Source organism: Sarcophilus harrisii, chromosome 2 (genome assembly GCF_902635505.1).
Source record: "Sarcophilus harrisii chromosome 2, mSarHar1.11, whole genome shotgun sequence".
Classification (NCBI taxonomy): domain Eukaryota; kingdom Metazoa; phylum Chordata; class Mammalia; order Dasyuromorphia; family Dasyuridae; genus Sarcophilus; species Sarcophilus harrisii.
This window is the reverse complement of record NC_045427.1, coordinates 434,952,407-434,973,490: the sequence shown is the minus strand read 5'-3', so window position 1 is coordinate 434,973,490 and position 21,084 is coordinate 434,952,407. Positions and strand designations below refer to the sequence as shown.

General features: G+C 39.6%; 1 protein-coding gene across 1 annotated transcript; it reads left to right on the top strand.

The window, feature by feature from the left end:
- Positions 1-632: 632 nt before the first annotated feature.
- SRXN1 (sulfiredoxin 1) lies at positions 633-2,986 on the top strand. The gene is made up of 2 exons (XM_003757042.4): positions 633-1,214; positions 1,535-2,986. The coding sequence occupies exons 1-2, from the start codon at positions 936-938 to the stop codon at positions 1,736-1,738; spliced, it is 483 nt and encodes a 160-aa protein (XP_003757090.2). The 5' UTR covers positions 633-935; the 3' UTR covers positions 1,739-2,986.
- Positions 2,987-21,084: the final 18,098 nt, after the last annotated feature.

Sequence of the window (21,084 nt, the reverse complement as noted above, 5' to 3'; positions counted from 1 at the left end):
TTCCCTCTGTAGGCCTTGGAATCTGTACAAGGAAGGTGTCTGTAAATTATTTTCCAACTTTGACATTTTGAATGTTAATTCTTTCCTCCCTCATGTGGTCTTTAAAAATGGGCCTGACCAGGGGCTTTTCCAGGTGAGGAAAGGAAAACTTGAAGATCGGTAGTGATGTAAGCCAAAAGCAACAAAGGGAGGGTGTGTGTGGAGACAAGGGGTGTCACTGCACACAGTGAAGGCCTTTATCTGAGATTTTAGGAGAGCTCCACCGCTGCTCATTACCCTCTCCTCCACCCCAATACACCCACAAGGTGTGGGATATGTTACAATGAGATTATAGGTGTGGAAGTGGAAGCGACTTTAAAAACAGTCTGGCCCAACTCTGTCATTCTACAGACAAGGGAATCGGAACCCAGACAGGTTAGGTGACTTGTCCCTCGGATAATCAATCACATGTCAAAGTCAGTACTTGAACTCCAAACCAGTATTCTTTCCTGAGCCGCACTACCTTCCCGGAGATTCTCCGAGCAAGGGGAGGTGGAAAAAAGCGATGGCCCGTTTTGCTGATTCATCCTTGGACTGCAATATTCAACAGATATTTCCGACAGCGGAGCTAGGGTGTTGCTGACAGGGGGGCGGGGAGGTGCGGCCTGGGCACTGAGTCACTGCCTGGAGCTCCCATCCAGTTGCGTGCGTACTTATACCGAGTTAGGCTCAGCCCGGCCTCTTCTACTTCTCTCGATACCCGGGAGGGTGGATCAAAGTGGGAGGAGCGGGAAGTGTTGAGAAACGCAAGCTCGGGAAGTTTTTCCTTGGAACCGCGTCGCTAGAGCAAGCCCCTTAGAAAGAATACGTTTTAAGGCTTTTTACCAAAGGAACCCAGGGCGGCGAGCGCTTCCAGGGCTCGGGTGCCAGAACTTCGCCTCTGCGCTTCCCTCTGGATGCTGAATGGTACATTCCGATCCGGAGTTAAAGTCTGGGTGCTGGGCAAATCTCCGAGGGTGGCTGGCAGAATGGGGCTGCGAGCCGGCGGCAGCCACGGGCGAGCGGGTCCGGAGGTCGGGGCAGAAGGGCAGGACCGGGCCTCTGAATCGGGGAATCGCAGCATACATTCTGGCACCATCGCCACCGTGCACAATGTTCCCCTGAGCGTCCTCATCCGGCCGCTGCCCTCAGTGCTGGACCCGGACAAGGTGAAGAGCCTCATGGACACCATCCAGGTAAGGTTTTCCCAAGAGCCCAGACTGGCGGCCCAGAGATCTCCGCTCTGCTATTTTTCAATGTCATCTTGGCCAAGTCAGTCCTTTTCTTCGGGCTCTAGTATCCACTCAATAAAACGGGAGCATTAAACTAGATAACCTCTGAGGCCTTTTTTTTAAAGCACTAAATGTATGTGTTCCTTTTCTTGACTGTTTTCTTAACTCCGATGTTCTGTCTTCTATGTTTTGTATCCGAGTTCCCTCCAGGTGTAATGTCTCATGATGGTCATTTTCTCCATTTCTGTCTTTTTCTCTTTCTCCCTGACTTTTTCCCTCTGTAGGAGGACCCAGACCGGGTGCCGCCTATTGATGTCCTATGGATCAAAGGAGCCCAAGGAGGAAACTACTTCTACTCCTTCGGGGGATGCCACAGATATGCAGCTTACCAAGAACTGCACAAGGAAACAATCCCTGCCAAGCTGGTCCGGTCCACGATATCAGACCTTCGTGTGTATCTGGGTTCCTCCACGCCAGACCTGCAGTAGTAACACCCTTGGCTCTTGGCCTTTGAGACTCACTGAAAATGTGCCCATTAAAAAGAGCAGAAGAAGCCAAGTAACACTGGTCCTTACCAGGACCATGCAGAGTACAAAACGGGTGGGCTTATGACCCAAAACAGATCCCCTGACAAAGTATGACTGACTTATATAGTATTCCTTTAAGGCTAGAGAAAAGGATAGAGAATCGTTCCCTGTGATTTAGTATCTTCAGACTCCCATGTCTTGGACTGAAGACTATTGGCCCTGAGTTTAAAAACAGAAAGGAGCAAAATGGAAAAAGAAATGAATTTGGAATTAGAATTTCCCCAGTTTTGTCACTTATATTTTTCCCCCTTTGTAATATGAAGATATTGGACTAACATAGCTTCTAAAATCTTCCATCTCTAGAGTCTTATCATTCTGAGATTATGTAGTAAGGGAGCAGAATGGGAGTCTCTATGGAAGGGAGGAGTAAAAGAAGTGAAGGAGAACTCTTTTCTAGTTTCATAGGTGGAGGAGGCACCTTCTGGTCATATCAGGCTAAGGAATCCATGTCTAACTCTCTCCCCATGGGAAGCAGGAATACTTGCAATCTTTTCTTTTTGAGGAAGAAGATTTATACACAACAAATAAAAACCCCAACAAATTCTGATTTAGTGAAAAGGGTTTTAGGCTTGGAGTAACATGGGACCAAGGGATCATAGACAATTCTATCTAGTGTCTGTTTTCTAGTCTAAAATTGTGATAAGAATATTTGTACTAACCTACCTCTCAAGGTTGTTGTGAGGAAAATTATTTGCTAGAGCTGGGAATTGTCATCTAATTTTCATTATGGGGTTAAGATGGAAAGTCTGAGTACCAGCTGCTCTCTGCTATTAGTCCTGTTTTTCTTGTTCCTCAGATTATTTTGCAGGTGGATAAAATTATTATTTTTTGTAATGTAATAAATGTATTCATATATAAGTACATTTCCTATAGAATCACTGAAAATATTTTTGTGTTAACTTCTGTAGCAGAAACACAACAACAAAGATAGTATATCATCATTGTTATTACTGTTAAGTTTCAGAACAATTGATGATTTGCATGGAGGAAATTCCCTTACTGGGATTTTCCCAACACTAATGAAATCACACATTTAAAGTTGTGATTGTTGTTATTGAGGATGAGGATGATGAGGGTGGTTTGGTTTAAAAAAAAAAAAGTTAATTCGAACAGATGTGGTGACTTGCTGTGAACTCCATACTTTAGAATCACTGAGAACTGTTTGATGCTGAAAAACAGAGTGGAAAGAAGAAAAACATTCCCCTTCTCTCTGGGTGGTTTTGCCTATTCAGAGCAGCCTCTAGTGAGCTATGGACACTCAAGTGTCCAGTCTCTGCACAATAAACTGGATTAGCGGCCTAGTCCCTGACCTTCTTCCCTCAGAATATGATGGAGAGAGGAGAATGGAGGGGAGGGGATGCCTGGTGTCCCTGGCAATCTGCCAGGCTTCTTGTGCTAACCTTACAATGAGCCACCAGGAGATGGCACTGTTTTCCTACCAGCCTAAGACCTGGTCCAAATTTTACACCATTTGGAAAGATAACCCAGTGTGGACTGCCTTTTAAGACTCTTTCTGTTCTTGTGGAACTAGTCAACTTCAAACTCCTAGGACCATAGAACTAGGAGGAATTTTAGAATATAAAATAATATAACTGATACTGGGCTTCAGTAATTCAATTCAGCAAACACTTGTGAAGCATCTACTGTGATAAAAAATGCAATTTTGAGGGTGAAAATATGGAAGGTTAGGGCTCAAAGAAATTTAGTTTTGTTTTGGTTTTGGTTTTTTGCTGAGGCAGTTGGGGTTAAGTGATTTGCCCAGAGTCACACAGCCAGGAAGTGTTAAATGTCTGAGACTAGATTTGAATTCAGGTCATCCTAACTTCAGGGCTGGTGCTCTATCCACTGCACCACCTAGCTGCTCCGAGCTCAAAGAAATTTTAGAGATCATATTTAAAAGGAGGAAAATGAAGCGCTGGGAGGAAAAGTAACTTTTTCTAATGTCATAGAGTGAATCATAGATTAGAGTTTTGAGAGATCTTTAATAGTGGCAGAATAGAGTCTAGCAACGCCACCTCCTAAAACCCAGTTCAATGGCCTTTCCACTCTACCCTCCATCCAGTTTACACAAGTATACCATAAAATATCCATATACATAATTGATCCATGTACACAATCAAATAACAAGCATATGATCCTATTATATTCCAGACACTGTGCTAACCTCTGGGAACAAAAGTGAAGCAGCCCCTCAAGGAGCTTACATTTTATAACATGAATAGGACAATGAATAAAGTAATACAATGAGATCGTAAGCTATTTGTAAAGAAATTAATCTCACTGCTTACAGAATGGTGAAGCACTAAATGGTCACTGAACTCAAACCAAATAACATAAGATTAAGACCTTACTATGATGCTTGGGAGCTATGTGATCTTGGGCAAGTCACCTCTCAGCATCAGTTTACTCATGTCTAAAACCAGAGATTTCGACTAACTTTATCTCTAAGGCTTCTGTGCTCTTTATTTTTATATTTAGCTGAAGCAATTGGGGTTAAGTCATTTGTCCAGGGTCACACAGCCAGGAAGTGTTAAGTGTCTGAGGTCAGATTTGAACTCAGGTCCTCCTGACTTTAGGTCTAGTGTTCTATCCACTGCACTACCTAGCTGCTCCTTCTGTGTTGTTTAAAAACAAATTGTTACTGATGTCCTTTTCTCTCTTGTTGGTGTTAGTAGTTGTTTTACATATATATGTAATATATATAATATATATGTAATATAGAAAATATATATATATATACATATATATATATGTTACACACACACACACATAGTATAGGGGCCTGGGAGTTACAGGAACATAGGATTTAAAGCCTTGGAAGTCACCTAATCCATTTCCCTCATGGGGAAACAGTCCCAGAGAGGTAGTACATAAGTAGAGGCAGCTTACCCTCACCTATCCACTCTCTGACATTGTAACACATAAGTATAGTCAAGGTAAATAAATCAGTGCAATGCCCTTATCTGAAAATGTATGCCTCATTCTGCACTATTATATAAATACACTATTTCTCTAATAAGTCTGAAGCAGGCTTTACGATCAATCTTCAAAAATCAGAATTAGTCACTTAATTAATCAGAGTACTAATGTCCCTTAAACATTTTTTGTCTTATTTTTACTTATGCCTTCTATTTTTTTTTTATTTTATTCATTTCCAGACATATCCTTTTCTCATTTGTTACCCAGTAAACCTCTTTCATTTCTAAATAAAAAATTTTAAATCTATTTAATCTCACCTAGTCTGTTTCCTTATTTGTAATGTGAGGAACAATAAAAATAGATAGCATTTATGTAGCACTTAAAGACTATATAGGTATTACATTTGATCTTCTCAGTCACACTGTGGTGTAGGTATAATTATTACCTCTATTTTATAGATAGAACAACTGAGAAAGAAGCTAAGTGACTAGATCAGGACCACACAACTAGGGCCTGACATAGGATTTGAACTCAGATCTTTCCAACTCTGAGTCTAGTACCACCCAGATGTTTAATTGCAGAACCTGAGCAAGGTAAGCAAAGTAGCAAGCCCCTAGGTAGGGCATAAAATACAGAAAAGCACAAGGAAGAATATTTTTAACCAAATCTTTTTTGGGGGGAAGTCAATTGGTATTAAGTGATTTTCAGAGTGTCACACAGCTAGTGTTAAATATCTGAGGGTGGATTTGAACTCAGGTTCTCCTGACTCCAGGGCTAGTGTTCTATTCACTTCGCCATTAAACATCATTTTTTATCTCTTTATGCCTTTCTTTCTCATTTTACAGAGGAAGAAATTGAGACCCAAAAAGAAGTTATTTGTTTAAGTCATTAAGCAAATTAATAGTATAGCTAGCATAAGAATTCGTGCTTAATAAAATGTTTTAAAATATGGGATTGGAATACTTTGGAGAAAAAGGTCTAGCTTCAGATCCAGGTTTTGCTACATACTACCTCTCGGGGACTAAGTTTTCCCATGAGGGGAATAGACTAGGTGACCTCCAAGGTACCTTTCAACTTTAAATCCTATATTCCTATAACTCCCAAGGCCCTACATCACGCCGCCTCATTAAATTCTCCCCAAATCAGCTCTACTGTCAGTCTGTCTGCCCCTCCCCACCTGTCTCCCTTCCCCAGGCCTGACCCCTGGTATACTCTGACTGATGACCTCAACTGCCACCAATCCATTCGTTCTGGTGCCTGGGGGAGGAAAGGAACAAAGGGAGCTTTGTGGAGGGTGGGGTCCCATCCCTTCACCTAGCTCAGGCTGCTGGGGTCCCAACTCCGGAACTCAGAGAGACTCTCCCACTGGACAAGCGTGTAATGTCTTCCAGGCCCATGACTCAGGCTTTTAACTGGCAAGGAGACCATTATGTTTAGAAACCCATAATCACCTTACAACCTTCTAACAAGCCCTTCCTGAGGATAGTCCCCAGCTCCAGGTTTACCTCAACATGAGAGATATTAACATGTAATCAAAAGAACACAGAGCTGGACAAGAGAAGACTTGGGCTCTCATCATAAGTCTGCTATTTGCTCACTAGTAGCTAATTTTGAGCAGGAATTCTTTCATCTCATCACACCTCAGTTTTCCTCATCTGTAAAATAAGATTTGACCTGATCATCTCTAAGGTCACTTCCAGCTTTTATCTATTATGTTCTAGCATCCTTTCCAGCTTTGACATCCAATGATCCATTGATTTACCCTTGTCTTTACCAGGAAACCAGAGTGAATATCATAAATTTTGAGCTAGAAGTAATAAGAGAAAACCTTGGATCTAAATATTATATGTTATAGATGAGGAAATTGAATCATAGAGAATTTGGTCAAGGTCATATAGGGACAAGCTAGGCTGGGATGGAACCTAGGTCCTGGACTGAAGAAAACACTGACCTGGGAAAACAGTACCTAAATTGCTTTCCACTCTACTTCCTTACACCCAACTACTGTCAATCTCAGGCAGGGAAAGAGAAAAACTTTTGGGTCAGAAGACCTAGATATTTTATAACTGTAAGTACTATGGTTATAAAATGTCAGCTATTATTATAGAGACTGAATCTTAGTACCATGGAATCATAGCTGTAGATGTTACAGCCATTAAACTAAAACTAAGAAGGGACTCAAAAAATAAACCAGGCTAGGGCTGGACCTAAATGACCATAGAGTCACAGACCAAGATCTGAAAGAGATCCTAGAGGCCATGCAGTCTAAACGCTTTCTTTTGCAGATGGGGAAACAGGCACAGAGAAATTAATTGACTTATCTAGGATCAAATAGCTAATATGTAAGGGGAATTCAAATCTGGGTCTTTCTGATGCCAAATCCAGTGTCTATCCATTACATCATGCTTTCTTTCTGGTCCAATTCTTCATTTTATACTAGCTGCCACCCCAAGGTGGGATGTGGCTTATCCAGTGTCTTAACTACGTAAATGGCACCCTTGATAATCATTCCAAAATCTAATATAAAGAAGGTTTTGTGCTTACCACTATCAAGGAAATAGAGAAGCTTAGGATTTAACCCCTAAATTCAGTGAGCTCACAGTAGAATAAGGGAGATGATACACATATTCACAAAATCTCAAACAATACAGAGTAGTTTGTGCTAAAAAGCAGGTAGGTGGTACAGTGGATAGAGTGCTAAATCTGAAATCAAAAAGATTTATTTTCCTGAATTCAAATCTGGCCTCAGAATCTTACTAGATGTTTGACTCTAGTCAAACTAACTGATGTTTAACTTGTTTGCTTCAATGTCCTCATCTGTAAAATAAGCTGGAACAGGGAATGGCAAACCATTCCAGTACCTTTGCCAAGAAAGTCACAAATAGGGTCATAAAGAGTTGAGCACAACTGTGCTAAGAACCAGGTACTGAAAGGAACAAGTAAGGATAGAGAGTTTCAAATAGAGACATCCCTATGGACCCTTTGAGCCATTTATAGCACTACTAGCTATATAGTCCAAAGAGGTCAAAGACAAGGGGGAAAGAGTCTATAAATACAAAAATATCGATAACTGCTACTTTTTAAAAATTATATTTATTTTTTAACATTAATTTTATTTCCAAATATATCCCTCTCCAACCCAAAGATTCATTCCCTATAGCAAGGAATTTAAAAGAGAGAAAAGAGAGCAAAGCAATTCAACAAAATCAGTCAAGATAATTCATGCTATATTCTGCACCTGATGATGCCCAACTTTTCCAAGGAACTGACCCAGAACTAGGAAGAGTTTCAGTGGCGATTGAATCTAAACCCTTTATTCTATAGATCAGTGGTTCTCAAACTTTTGTTCTCAGTATCTTCATGTTGTTAAAAAAAACTATCAAGGATCTGTTCAAAGAGTTTTTGTTCACATGGGTTATATTTATAGCTGTTTACTATAATAGAAATAAAAATGATTTTGAATTTGTAGACCCTCTGAAAGGGTTTCAGAGACCTCAACAATTCTTTGGACTACACTTTGAGGACCACTGCTATAGATGAAGAAACTGAGGCTAAAGAAAAAGTGACTTGCCTAAGCAGTAAATGTCAGAGGTTCCATTTGAACCCAGATTTTTTTGCTTCAAAATTCAGTACTCTTTCTACTACACAATATCACCTCCTGTGGAAAAGATGCATTTTCTCATCTTTTTTCCAGACAAAGCTTTGTCATTGTAATTGAAATTTTGTGAGTTAATTTTTTTTTAATTTCTATTTACATCATTGTAGTCAAGGTATATATTGTTTTCCTGGTTCTGCTTGCTTTGTTCTGCATCAGTTCATAGGTTTTCCAATGCTTCTCTATATATTTTTTTTTATATTAACTGTGTCTAAGGGCATCTAAGGGAATATTAACATTCCATTCCATTTTGTATCACAACTTGTTTAGCCATTCTTTCTTCTATGGACATCTCCTTTACTTCTAGCTCTTTGCCAAAACAACAATAAAAAATGTATATGGACACTTTTTGAAGATGCAAAGATCTGAAAGGTCAATGGTGAATGGCTGAATACATCGTGACATGTGAATGCAATGATATGTTATTGCATGATAAGAGTCTGAGAAAGATTTGAGCCTCAAAGTTTCCCTTCTGATCTAAACCTCTGATCCTATGATAGGTTATATGAACTAAAGCAGAGAAATATAAGCAGAACTAAAAGAACAACACGCGTAATTGACCACAATGATGTAAAAGAGAACAACCAACATTGGAAAAACTTCAGAATTCTTATGGACACTGTGACTAATTGTGACAGTGGAGAAATTTAGGTGAAGCCTGGTGGTGGACCACAAGTGGCGGCATACATTTTCAGATACAGTCAGGTATTACTTTACTTGACTACTTATTAAAAGAGAAGGTTCAGAATCCAACCATTCTGGAGAGTAGTTTGGAACTATGCTCAAAAAGTTATCAAACTGTGGATACCCTTTGATCCAGCAGTATTACTACTGGGATTATATCCCAAAGAGATCATAAAGAAGGGAAAGGAACCTGTATGTGCACAAATGTTTATGGCAGCCCTCTTTGTAGTTGTGGCAGCCCTCTTTGTAGTGGCTAGAAACTGGAAACTGAGTGGATGCCCATCAGTTGGAGAATGGCTGAATAAATTGTGGTATATGAATGTTATTTGTTCTGTAAGAAATGACCAACAAGATGATTTCAGAAAGGCCTGGAGAGACTTACATGAACTGATGCTGAGTGAAATGAGCAGGGCCAGGAGATCATTATATACTTCAACAACAATCCTATATGATGACCAGTTCTGATGGACCTGGCCATCCTCAGCAATGAGATCAACTAAATCATTTCCAATGGAGCAGTAATGAACTGAACTAGCTATGCCTAGAAAAAGAACTCTGGAGATGACTAAAACCATTACATTGAACTCTAATCCCTATATTTATGCTCACATGCATTTTTGATTTCCTTCACAAGCTAATTGTACAATATTTCAGAGTCTGATTCTTTTTGTACAGCAAAATAACAGTTTGGTCATGTATACTTATTGTGTATCTAATTTATATTTTAATATATTTAACATCTACTGGTCATCCTGCCATATGGGGGAGGGGGGGGGGTAAGAGGTGAAAAATTGGAACAAGAGGTTTGGCAATTATTAATGCTGTAAAATTACCCATACATATAACCTGTAAATAAAAGGCTATTAAATAAAAAAATAAATTTAAAAAAAAAGAGAAGGTTCATTGAATGGGAGAGGGAAGTTACTGGGAAGAGATAATGATGTTTCTTTTTTTTAAAAGTATCAATAAAATCTTTTTTTTAAATCTCTTTTAAGAGAGTCAAGAAGATTTTCTGGAGGAGGAAGCTCAGAAAGATGGGTAATATTTAGATAAATGGGAGGGAATATTCATGGTATTGGGAATAGGTTGAGAAGGAGGTCTGTCAATTAGGAATCCAGCCTAGGTGGAATGAACTGAATATATAGGTTTACCTGGAATGGATGAAACATAAGACTGTACAGTGAGTTTGGGCTCAGATGATAAAGGGTTTCAAATGTCAAATTAAAGAGTTCAGTCTTGATCCTAGAAGGAAACCATAGCAGGTTGGAAGCAGGAATATGACAGGCATAAAGCAGAATTTAAAGGAGATGAGTCTGGAAACCTGTATAGAATGTATTATTTTATCACCTTCACATAGAGATTATGATTCCCATATGATAGAGGAAGAAACTGAGGCACAGAAAAAAATTATTTGCCTCTAGTCTACACTGGATTTTCAGTCCTGGGCTCTTTTCTAATGCCCTTCATTAACTCAGTAAAATTTAACTGACTCTTTTCCTGAAGAGCCAGAAGTCTCCACCAGCATAAAAAGACCCTTTACTCCCAGTCTCCTTCATCCCCATCCCCCTTCCTCCACCCATGAACTCAGACATCAATTGATTGAAAAAGTCAGCCTGGGTTGCCAGAGGAAAAAGCCCTTGGGCCCAAGGTTAACAGCCCCTGGGCTACCTTTCATTGGCCAAGAGGGAGGCCCAGTGGGTAGCTCTAGGGGCCACACAGAGGGGGAGGCTAACCCTGCTGTGGCCATTTCCCCATCCCAGGATCTGGAATCCATTTGCTCTGGCCTGAGCAATGTTTTCCTAGCAGGCGGAGAACTGAGCTGCAGAGAGCCAGAATGAGGCCCCGGTCCTACCCCACTCCCCTGGCCATCTGCTCCCTGTTTATTTATTTATCCTGAAGTATCACCTCCTGGCCTGGCCAGGGGCACCAAACATCTCTACACCCCGCAGGGCATCAGTGGGAAGTAGCTGAGAAAGGAGAAGATGGGAGGGGTGGGGGAGGCCCTAGAGAACAGCCAGCCTCCACCAACTATTTCTAGCTGATCTCGGGTATCTCAACACAAAGTTAGATCCCCCTCTATTGGTTGGTTCTTTGCCCTTCTCTGACTCTTGATGTCCAAAGTCCATCACTAATACAATAACAAAGAGCTTTATAGAGCTCAAAGTGCTTTGCAAACCTGGGCTCCATTTGGTCTTCCCCACAACTTCATATTATTATTACCATATAACAAATAAGTAAACTGAAACTCAAAGAGGAGTAATTTGTCCAAGGTCAAACAACTAGCAACTGGCATGTTTACCTGTGGAACTTCTGAAACAGGGTTACTGTTAGCATTTGCTCACCAGAAACTCCTACTGTTTCCTTTCCTCCATTCTCCCAAGCTGAGCTTCTTCTACCCTTAGAGTTCCATTGGTGAAAAAGTACTGAGCTGATAGTATGATTTTTCTCCTTTGTAAAGTGAGGGAGTTCATTTTTGTTTTAACGTATATCCCAAAAAACTTCACAGATTTGATCCTCTCAACAACCTTGTGAGATATTATTATTCAGTCATTTTTCAATCATGTCCAGTTCTTTATAACCCCATTTGAGGTTTTCTTGGCAAAGATATTAGAGTAGTTTACCACTTCGTTTTCTAGCTCACTTGACAGATGAGGAAACTGAGGCAAACAGGATCAAGTGTCTTACCCAGGATTAGTTAGTAGCTGAAATCATATTTGAGCACAGATCCTTGTGACTCCAGAGGCAGCACTATATCCACTGTACTACTTAGTTGCCCTACTCAGTAAGGTAGATGCTATTATTATTCCCATTTGAAAGATAAGGAGCAAACAGGTCAAGTGACTTGTCCAGAATTACACAGCTAGTAAATCTGAGGCCAGATCTGAACTCAATCACTGACTCCAGGTCCTGCGTTCTATAGTCATTATGAAGCCTAGCTGCCTTAGTCTAGATTACCTAGGAAGTCCCAATTCTAACATTCTATATTCTGTCATCTAAAGTTCCTTTAGGTTCTGTTCTCATCCTCTCTTTTCAAGTCCTTTCCAGTTCTGACAGTCTATGTTCTAGGCTCTCTTCCAGCTCTGATATTCTTTTTTCTATTTTCTAGTCTCTTCAAGCTGCATGGCTCCCTCAAAGCCCTGATGTTCTGGGCTTTAGACTCTATGGATCTCTTCCAGGACTTATGTTTTACAATAACAACAAGATTATGAGATGATCAACTGTGATGGACTTGGCTCTTTTCAACAATGAAATGATTCAAAACAATTCCAGTAGATTTGGAATGGAAAGTGCCATCCATATCCAGAGGATAAAACTATGGAGACTAAATATGGATCAAAGCATAGTATTTTCACTTTTGGTTGCTGTTGTTGTTGCTTGGTTGGGTTTTTTTCTTTCTCTTGTTTTTTTTTCCCCTCTTGATCTGATTTTTTTTTCTCAGCATGATGAATATGGAAATATGTTTAGAAGAATTGTACATGTTTAACCTATATTGGATTGCTTGTTGTCTTGGGGAGTGGGCAGAGGGGGAGAGAGGGAGAAAAATTTGGAATACAAGGTTTTGCAAAGGTGAATGACAAAAAGTATCTTTTCATGTATCTGGAAAAATAAAATACGATTAAAATTTTTTAAAAGATCATGTACTTTATGTTCTAAAATAGCTTTAAATTCATATACATCCTGGTGTCATTGTCATTACAGAGTCTAAGAGCAGGAAAGAACATCAGAAGATATCTAGTACAGGCCCTACTGGAAATAGAAAGCCTCTCCATAAGAGCCCAGACAAATCCCCCAGCCACTCATTCTCCCATATCAGGACTGTAAAACTTCACCTACTGGATTTTTCCCAAAATATCTGTGTAGGACAAAACATTAGCATCTTCTACAATGTTCCAGTCCTGTTTCACAGTCCAAAAAGTTCTTTTTGCTGTCTAACAATTTTCTGTCACTATATAACTATACCATACTAGATCATCTTGCTCTTTCTTCCATAGATAACAGATAATCAGTTGCTTTCCTGTTACAATGTCTTATAGTTATTATGAATAATACTGATTATTCTGGCAAATGAAAATATGGAGGAAATTATACAAGCTGCTTGTTAATGATAATTAGCTATGAGAAGGATAATTTAAAGGGAGCTAAGAAGTCTGATATTTTTTCTAAAACAGGAGCTCTTGGAGATTTGCTTCTGCTTATGCCATCCTTCAGAATGAGGGAGAAGAGACAAGGAGAAAATATGGACTCTGAGCTAAAGGGCAGAATCAGACAAATCTTGTTTTCTACTTTTTTCAGCAAGAAAGCCAGTCAGTGGATCAAAGAGTACATGTGGGAGAGGAGTAGAAAATAGGAGAAGACTGGCAAGGTAGCCTTGGTTTGGGAGGAGGCAATTGAGGTTAAATGATTTGTCCAGAATCACACAGATAGTAAGTGTCTGAGTCTTGATTTCAAATCTGGCACTCTAACCACTACGCCACCTACCTGTCCCAATAAAGGTCCTTGAATGACAGAGGATTTTGTATTTCATTTTGGGGTGCTAGGAAACTACTGGAATTTCTTGAGGGAAATGGTCTGAACTTATCTGTTGAAAAAAGTCACTACAGTTTTTTGTAGCAGCCCTTTTTTAAAACTTTTTTTTGGGGGGGAGGCTGAGGCAATTGGAGTTAAGTGACTTGCCCAGGGTCACACAGCTAGGAAGTGTTAAGTGTCTGAGCCACATTTGAACTCAGGTCTTCCTGACTTCAGGGCTGGTACATTATCCATTGTGCCATGTAGCTGCCCCAGAAGCAGCCCTTTTTGTAGTGGCAAAGAACTGGAAACTGATTGGATGCTCATCAGTTGAAGAATAGCTGAATAACTTATGGCATATGAATGTTATGGATTATTGTTATTCTATAAGAAACAATCAGCAGGATGATTTTAGAGAGTCTTGGAGAGCCTTACATGAACTGATGCTAAGTGAAGTAAGTAGAACCAAGAGAACATTGCACACAGCAACAACAAAATTATACGATGATCAGTTTTGATTGTTTTTTGAACATCGAGGTGATTCAGGTCAGTTCCAATGATCTTGTGATAGAAAGAGCCATCTGCACCCAGAAAGAGGATTGTAGGAACTATGTGTGTATTGCAGCATAATATTTTCATTTTTTGTTGTTGTTTGCTTGCATTTTGTTTTCTTTCTCATTTTTTTTCCTTTTTGATCTGATTTTTCTTGTGCAACATGATAATTGAGGAAATATGTATAAAAGAATTGAACAGTTTTAACATATATTGAATTACCATCTAGGAGAGGAGATGGGGGAAAGGAGGGAAAAAAAATTGGAACACAAGGTTCTACAAGGGTGAATGTTGAAAACTATCTATGCATATATTTTGGAAATAAAAAGCTTAAAAAAATAAAAGTGATTTGAACCCATGTCACTGAAGTTGAATAGAAGATGGATTTGGGAGAGACTTGTGGTAGGGAAATCAACTAGCAAGTTATTATAATAGTCCAAAGTGGGAAGATGAGATTCTGCACCAGGATTATCACAGTATTAAAGAGAAGGGAACACATTTGAAGGACACTGAAAAGTGAAGTCAACAGATCTTGGCAACAGATTGAATTTGTGGGGGGAAAGGGGAAGATGAGATATGAGGAGTTGAGCATGACACCGAGGTTGTGAGCCTGGAGGACTGGAAAGATGGTGGTATCCTTGGCAGCAATAGGGAAGTTTGGAAGAGAGTAGGAGAAGATTGAGGAGAAAAATAGTAATTTTATATTTGGATTTGTTGAATTTAACTTATCGACAAGACAATCTAGTTTGACATAGTATCAAGTCAAAATGTTCCACAAAGACAAGTCCAGAAGCAAGAGTAGAATCATGGAATATCAGAACTGGAAGATCCGATTCAAATTTTATAGATGAAACTGAAGCCCAAAGAGGTTCAAATCACAATCTAACTAAGATACAGGTTAATCAAATAAGTGATCAACAAGCATTTATTAAGTACTAGAATTTGGGAAAAGGAAGAAAGGGGAAAGGGTCTTTGTCTTCAAGGAGATTATTTTCTACCAAGGGGGACAACACTTACATACTAAGAATACATAAAACAAATTAAAAAAACCAATTTGGTTCCCTTCAGGTGATGTAGTAAATAGTGTGTTGGACATGGAATAGGGAGGGTATTAGCAGATGAGGGAGAGAAGGGCAGGGATTTAATATAAAGGTTTAATATAAAAAGTTGTGCTTGGGCTGAGTTTTGAGGAAAAATAGGAATTCTAAGAGGAAAAAAAGGAGGAGATGAATCCCAAGCAGGGAAGGCAGATTGTGCAAAGACTGAGATGAGAAATATATGTATGTGATGAACAGTACAAAGGTGTGGCTGGACTAAAGACTATTGGAAAGAGAGTCATGTATTTCAAGAGTGGATGGCAGGTTTGAATCAGGTTGTGAAAGGTCAAACAGGGCAGTTTATATTTCATCATAAAAGGTGTGAGGGCACCATTAGAGCTCATTGAGGAGGGAGTAACTTGATCAGACTGATGCTTTTAAGAAAATCACTTCAATAGCTTTAATGGGTGCCTGAGGGAGAATGTCAATTCAGATTCTCTGACTCCACAGCTGGGACTCTCTCTCCTCCTAGATCACACTGTCTTTCCCGCTTTGGCAAGGGCTCTATCAATAGTTCAGTTGTGTTTAACTCTTCAGGATACCATTTGAAGTTTTCTTGGCAAAGATATTGGAGAGATCCATCATTTCCTTCTCCAGCTCATTTTATATCTGAGGAAACTGAGGTAATCAAGGTTAAGGGACTTACTCAGGGTCACCCAACTAGGAAGTGTGTGAGCCCAAATTTGAATTCAGGTCTTCCTGACTCCAGGCCTGGTGCTCTATCCACTTTAAGTATAGTTAGGTTCCCTTCTTGGGCTTCACTATGGTTTGGAGAAATAACACAACATCTCTTTTTACCAGTGCTTACACTTACAAAACATTTTCTTACCTTAATACTGGCCTAGTTGGGAGGAAGGACAAGGATTATTATACTGTTCCTCCCCAAAAGGACAGAAACTAGGAATTCTCACACCCAGAGTAATTTCAGTTTGTCCAAAAGGGATGTGAGTTTAGGAACATTTTAATTCAGTGTCGTCTCACTGGGAGAGTACGGCTCTGGTCTATCATATATTCCCTTGAAGAATGGAGGAAACGGTAGTATTGGTAGAGGAGTACCAAAATAATAGAATGGGGGGGGGGGGGTGATCCAAAGAATTGTTGGTCTCAAAGGAGTATAATCTGCCAGACCAAAAAGTATCTGAAAAGTTACTTGAAATGTTATTGTTCTATAAGAAAAGAGGAGCGGGATGATTTCAAAAGAACCTAGACTTATATGTACTGATGCTAAGTGAAGTGAGCAGAACTAAGAGAACATTATACATATGGAAAAACAAAAGGTCAAGAATTTCAAGGGAATTAATAAAAAAAAAATCAAATGATGGTGGCTTAGCTGTACCAGATCTAAAACTATACTATAGAGCAGCAGTTACCAAAACTATTTGGTATTGGCTAAGGAAAGATTAGTTGATCAGTGGAATAGATTAGGTTCAAGGGAAAAAACAGTCAACAAAATAAAGAACCTAGTCTTTAAAAAACCCAAAGATCCCAGCTTTTGGGATAAGAACTTACGTTTGATAAAAAATTGCTGGGAAAATTGGAAACTAATATAGAAATAGGCATTGATCCATATTAACGCGTACACCAAGATAAGGTCAAAATGGGTTCGACCAGGCAAAAGAATGAAATTATTAATAAATTAGAGGAACATAGGATAGTTTCCCCCTCAGACCTGTGGAAGGGGAAGGTTTTTAGACCAAAGAAACTAGAGATCATTACTGATCACAAAAATAGAAAATTCTTTTATACAAACTGGAAAAAGTTTTGTACAAACAAAAACTAATGCAGACAAGATTAGAAGGAAGCAATAAATGGGAAAATATTTTTAACAAAGGTTCTGATAAAGGCCCTATTTCCAAAATATAAAGAGAATTAATCAATTTATAAAAAATCAAGCCATTCTCCAATTGAAAATGGTCGGATATGAACAGACAATTTCAGATGAAGAAAGAAACTATTTCTATAATAAAAGATGCCCAAGTCATTATTAATCGAGAAATGCAAATTAAAAACCAAAGATATTATACACACCGGATTGGCTAAGATGACAGGAAAAATAATGATATTGTTGAGGGATGGGAAAAACTGGGAATTGATTCATTGTTGGTGGAGTTGTGAACGAATCCAACCATTTTGAGAGTAGTTTAATATGTCAAAAGTTATCAAACTTGAACCCTTTATCCAGAGTTTTACTGGGATTATATCCCAAAGAGATTATAAAGAAGGGAAAGGGACCTGTAGTGCAGAATGTTTGTAGCCCTTTTTGTGGTTTAGAAACTGAAACTGAATGGATGTCCATCAGTTGGAGAATGGTGAATAAATTGTGGTATATGAAATTATGGTTTACCGTAAGAAATGACCAACAAGATTTCAGAAAGGCCCTGAGAGACTTTAAGAACGAGAAGGAATGAGCAGGACCAGGAGATCATTAATTTTCAACAAATAGATGATGACCAGTCCATGGATCAGGGCCATCCCCAGCAACAGATCAACCAAATTTTCTAATGGAGCAGAATGAACTGAACTAGCTTACCCAGAAAAGAACCTGGGGATGACTAAAACCATTACATTGAATTCCCAGTCCCTATTTATGCACACCTCATCTTTGATTTCTTTACAAGCTAATTGTACAATTTAGAGTCTGATTCTTTTTTTGTACAGCAAAATAATTTTTTATTATAATTTTATTTTAAGTTATATTTTAATATATTTAAATCTACTGGCATCCTATTTAGGGAGGTGGGGGGGTAAGAGGGGAAAATTGGAACAAGAGGTTTGGCAATTTTAAGCTGTAAAGTTACCCATGTATATTCCTGTAAATTAAAGCTATTAAAAAAAAAAAAAAAAAAAAAAAAAAAAAGAGAACATTATACTAAGTAACAAGATTATGTGATGATTAACTGTGATGGACATGGCTCTTTTCAACAATGAGGTGATTTAAGATGATTCCAATAGACTTGGGATGGAAAATGCTATCTGTATCCAGAGAAAGAACTCTTGTTGGTTTCTTGTTTTTGTTTTTGTTGTTTGCTTCTGTTTTGTTTTGTTTTGTTTTTTCACAGCATGATAAATATGGAAATATGTTTAAAAAAATTGCACATATTTAATCTCTATCAGATTGCTTGCTGTCTTGGGGAGGAGGGAGGCAAGACAAGAGAGAAAAAAATTTGAAATACCAAGTTTTGCAAAAATTAATGTTGAAAACTATCTTTACATATATTTGAGAAAACAAAATATAATTTAAAAAAAAAAGAAGAAGAACAGCTACTTTAGGAAAGAAGGTACAAGGAGGAAGTGATTTGACCAAAGTCACACAACTATAAAATGGAAAAACTGGATCTCAAACATAGTTTTGCCTCATTCCAAATCCAGAGTACTTTCCACTATATCACAACCTCTCTGAGAAGACTTCCTGAGGGAGTTGGCTAGGAGTCTGACCTGCACCACAGTTGGAAAAGCTCAGGTCCCACTTCCCTCATAAAGTCTTCCTCGAAGGGCACTGGGACATAGTGAAGGGAGCTCTGGATTGCACTCCGGAGACCTGTACTGACAATGCCCATCCAGATAGCAAACCTAGGAACCTAAGATCATTACTTCCTTTCTCTAGGTTTTAGTTTCAACAGGAGAGATGATTTCTAAGAGTGTTTCCAGCTCTGATATTCTGTTTCATGTTCTGAAGTCCCCTCTGATTCTGACACTTTATTGTAAGGTTCGAATTCCTCTGATCCATTTGTCTAAGACAAGAATTTAAGGATTCCTGGACTTGGGAACCTTGGAAGCTCCTTATTCCCACAGGTATACAAAGTATATGGGTGGATACATAAACAGGCTAGAAGGTGAAGCAGATTTGGAATGAGATGAAGCTTCCTAATGCCTCTGGATCTCAGCCTGAGCTTTCACACGGGCTTATGGCCCACGCAGTGCCTGCTTGATGCCACAGGGACAGAAGAGGGGAGAGGAACTCTTGGGGCAGAGGACCAGAGCAGGGTAAGAAGCCTGGGGGAGGGAAGGCAGGTGTCTGAGGTCGTCCCAGAATCGAGAGGAGTGGGACTGGAACCTCTCGGGAACCCCTACCTCCCAACCCCCTGCCTCTCCTGCTTCCCCTCCAGCCCCTCATATGGTATCCATGTGCTCTGCCGCAGCACCTGAATACACACTCCCAGCCAATCTGTCTTGCTGCTGTCAGGAGGATCAATGGTGCTCCGAGGCCTGGACCAGCAGGGGATCTGGGGGAAGAGCCCCCTTAGGAAGAAGGGGGACCTACTATAGGAGGATGTGGGGGGAGAGGCCCTGAAAGGAAGCTGAGAAGGGCCAGGGGGTATGGGCATTCTGCCAGATCCCTTTGGGGTGAGGGAATATGGGTAACCCCAATCCCTTTAATATGCCCTCCCTGTTTCCTACCTGGAGAGGAAGCATAAGATAGGCAGAACATTGGAGTCTTGGACTGAGAGTGACTAGACTCAAGACCTGCCCTTTTCTGATCAAATAATATTGGCAAAGTCACTTCATTCCTCTGTAATATGAGAATAAGAATTTTTTTATTACCTACCTTGCAGGTGGTGAGAAAATAACTTGGTAAACAATTAAATGCTGGAGAAAGAGAGTACCTATTACTACAATTAGACATGATTCAACATCCTTTGCTTCCTTCTATCTTTTTGCCAGTTTGGAGGGAGAAGGAGTTGAGAAGGGAGAAAACAGTGACATAGAGAAAGAGAATAACAGCAATAAGAACTAACATTTATATAGTGCTTTTAGGTTCACAGTGTGCTTTATAAATATTAAATCAGTTAATCCTCACCATAACTGTGAGAGCTAGGTAGTTATTATCCCTATTTTACAGATGAGGAAATTGAGGCAGATAGCAGTTCAGTGACCTGGCCAAAGGTCATACAGCTAATAAGTGATCAAGGAGCAAGTGTTATGCTCCCTGTCCAATAGAAATATCTCAGTCCTTAGAGTCAGGAGACCCAGTTTTGAGTTTGCTTCCTAGTTAGGTAACTATCTCCTCTCTGGGTCTTATTTTTGCTTTGGTTAAAAGAGAGTTAAAAGACTTCTACTATCAAGTGTGGTTAGTGAGGCAGCTTGGGAATCAGGACGAACAGGGTTCAGGTTTCTCCCTCCCCTGATTATTTTAAGTAAGTCTTTATTTCCCAGTGTCCAAGCAACTCTCTCAGACCAAAAGCTATAGAGTTTCCTTCCTCAGCTTAGGTGAAATCAAAGCTTAGGTCTAAAAATCAAGTCATTTTCAGTACTGTGCTTCATGATAGAAAGCATAGAGAGGCATCACACATTCTACAGAGGAAGTAGTCCTGGAGTGTAGAGCACAAAAGATCTGATTTCTAATCCTAGAACTCATATCATGTCTAGCTCTTTGACGCTGAGCAAATCATGGATCTTCTCCATGACTATTTCCTAGCCTGTAAAGTTGGAATAGTAATTGATCCCCTCGCAGGATAACTGTGAGGAAAAGTTCTATAAACTGTCAAGGATCACATAAAAGTGAGCTGTGGGGAAGTGGATTTCTGGGCAGTGTTCTGAAATGAATTAATGTGCAGGCTTCAGGTAGAGAGAAAGGGGATAGAAGGAAAGAAATCCAGAGAGGTACCTGCAACAGGAAGCCTGAAAGCGATGTGTGTCTGGAAGCAAGTAAGAAGCTGCCTGCTTTTCCTTGGTGATGGAAAGAGGGTGGTTGTACACTGTTTTAGGAAAAGATAAGTTCCCTTCATATACTAATTAAGATTTGGAAGCCCTTCTTCTTCCTCTACCTCCTTCCAATTTCCTTGGATTAAATTGTGTGGGCTAATCACAAAGCTGGGGCTTTACTAGCTCCACTC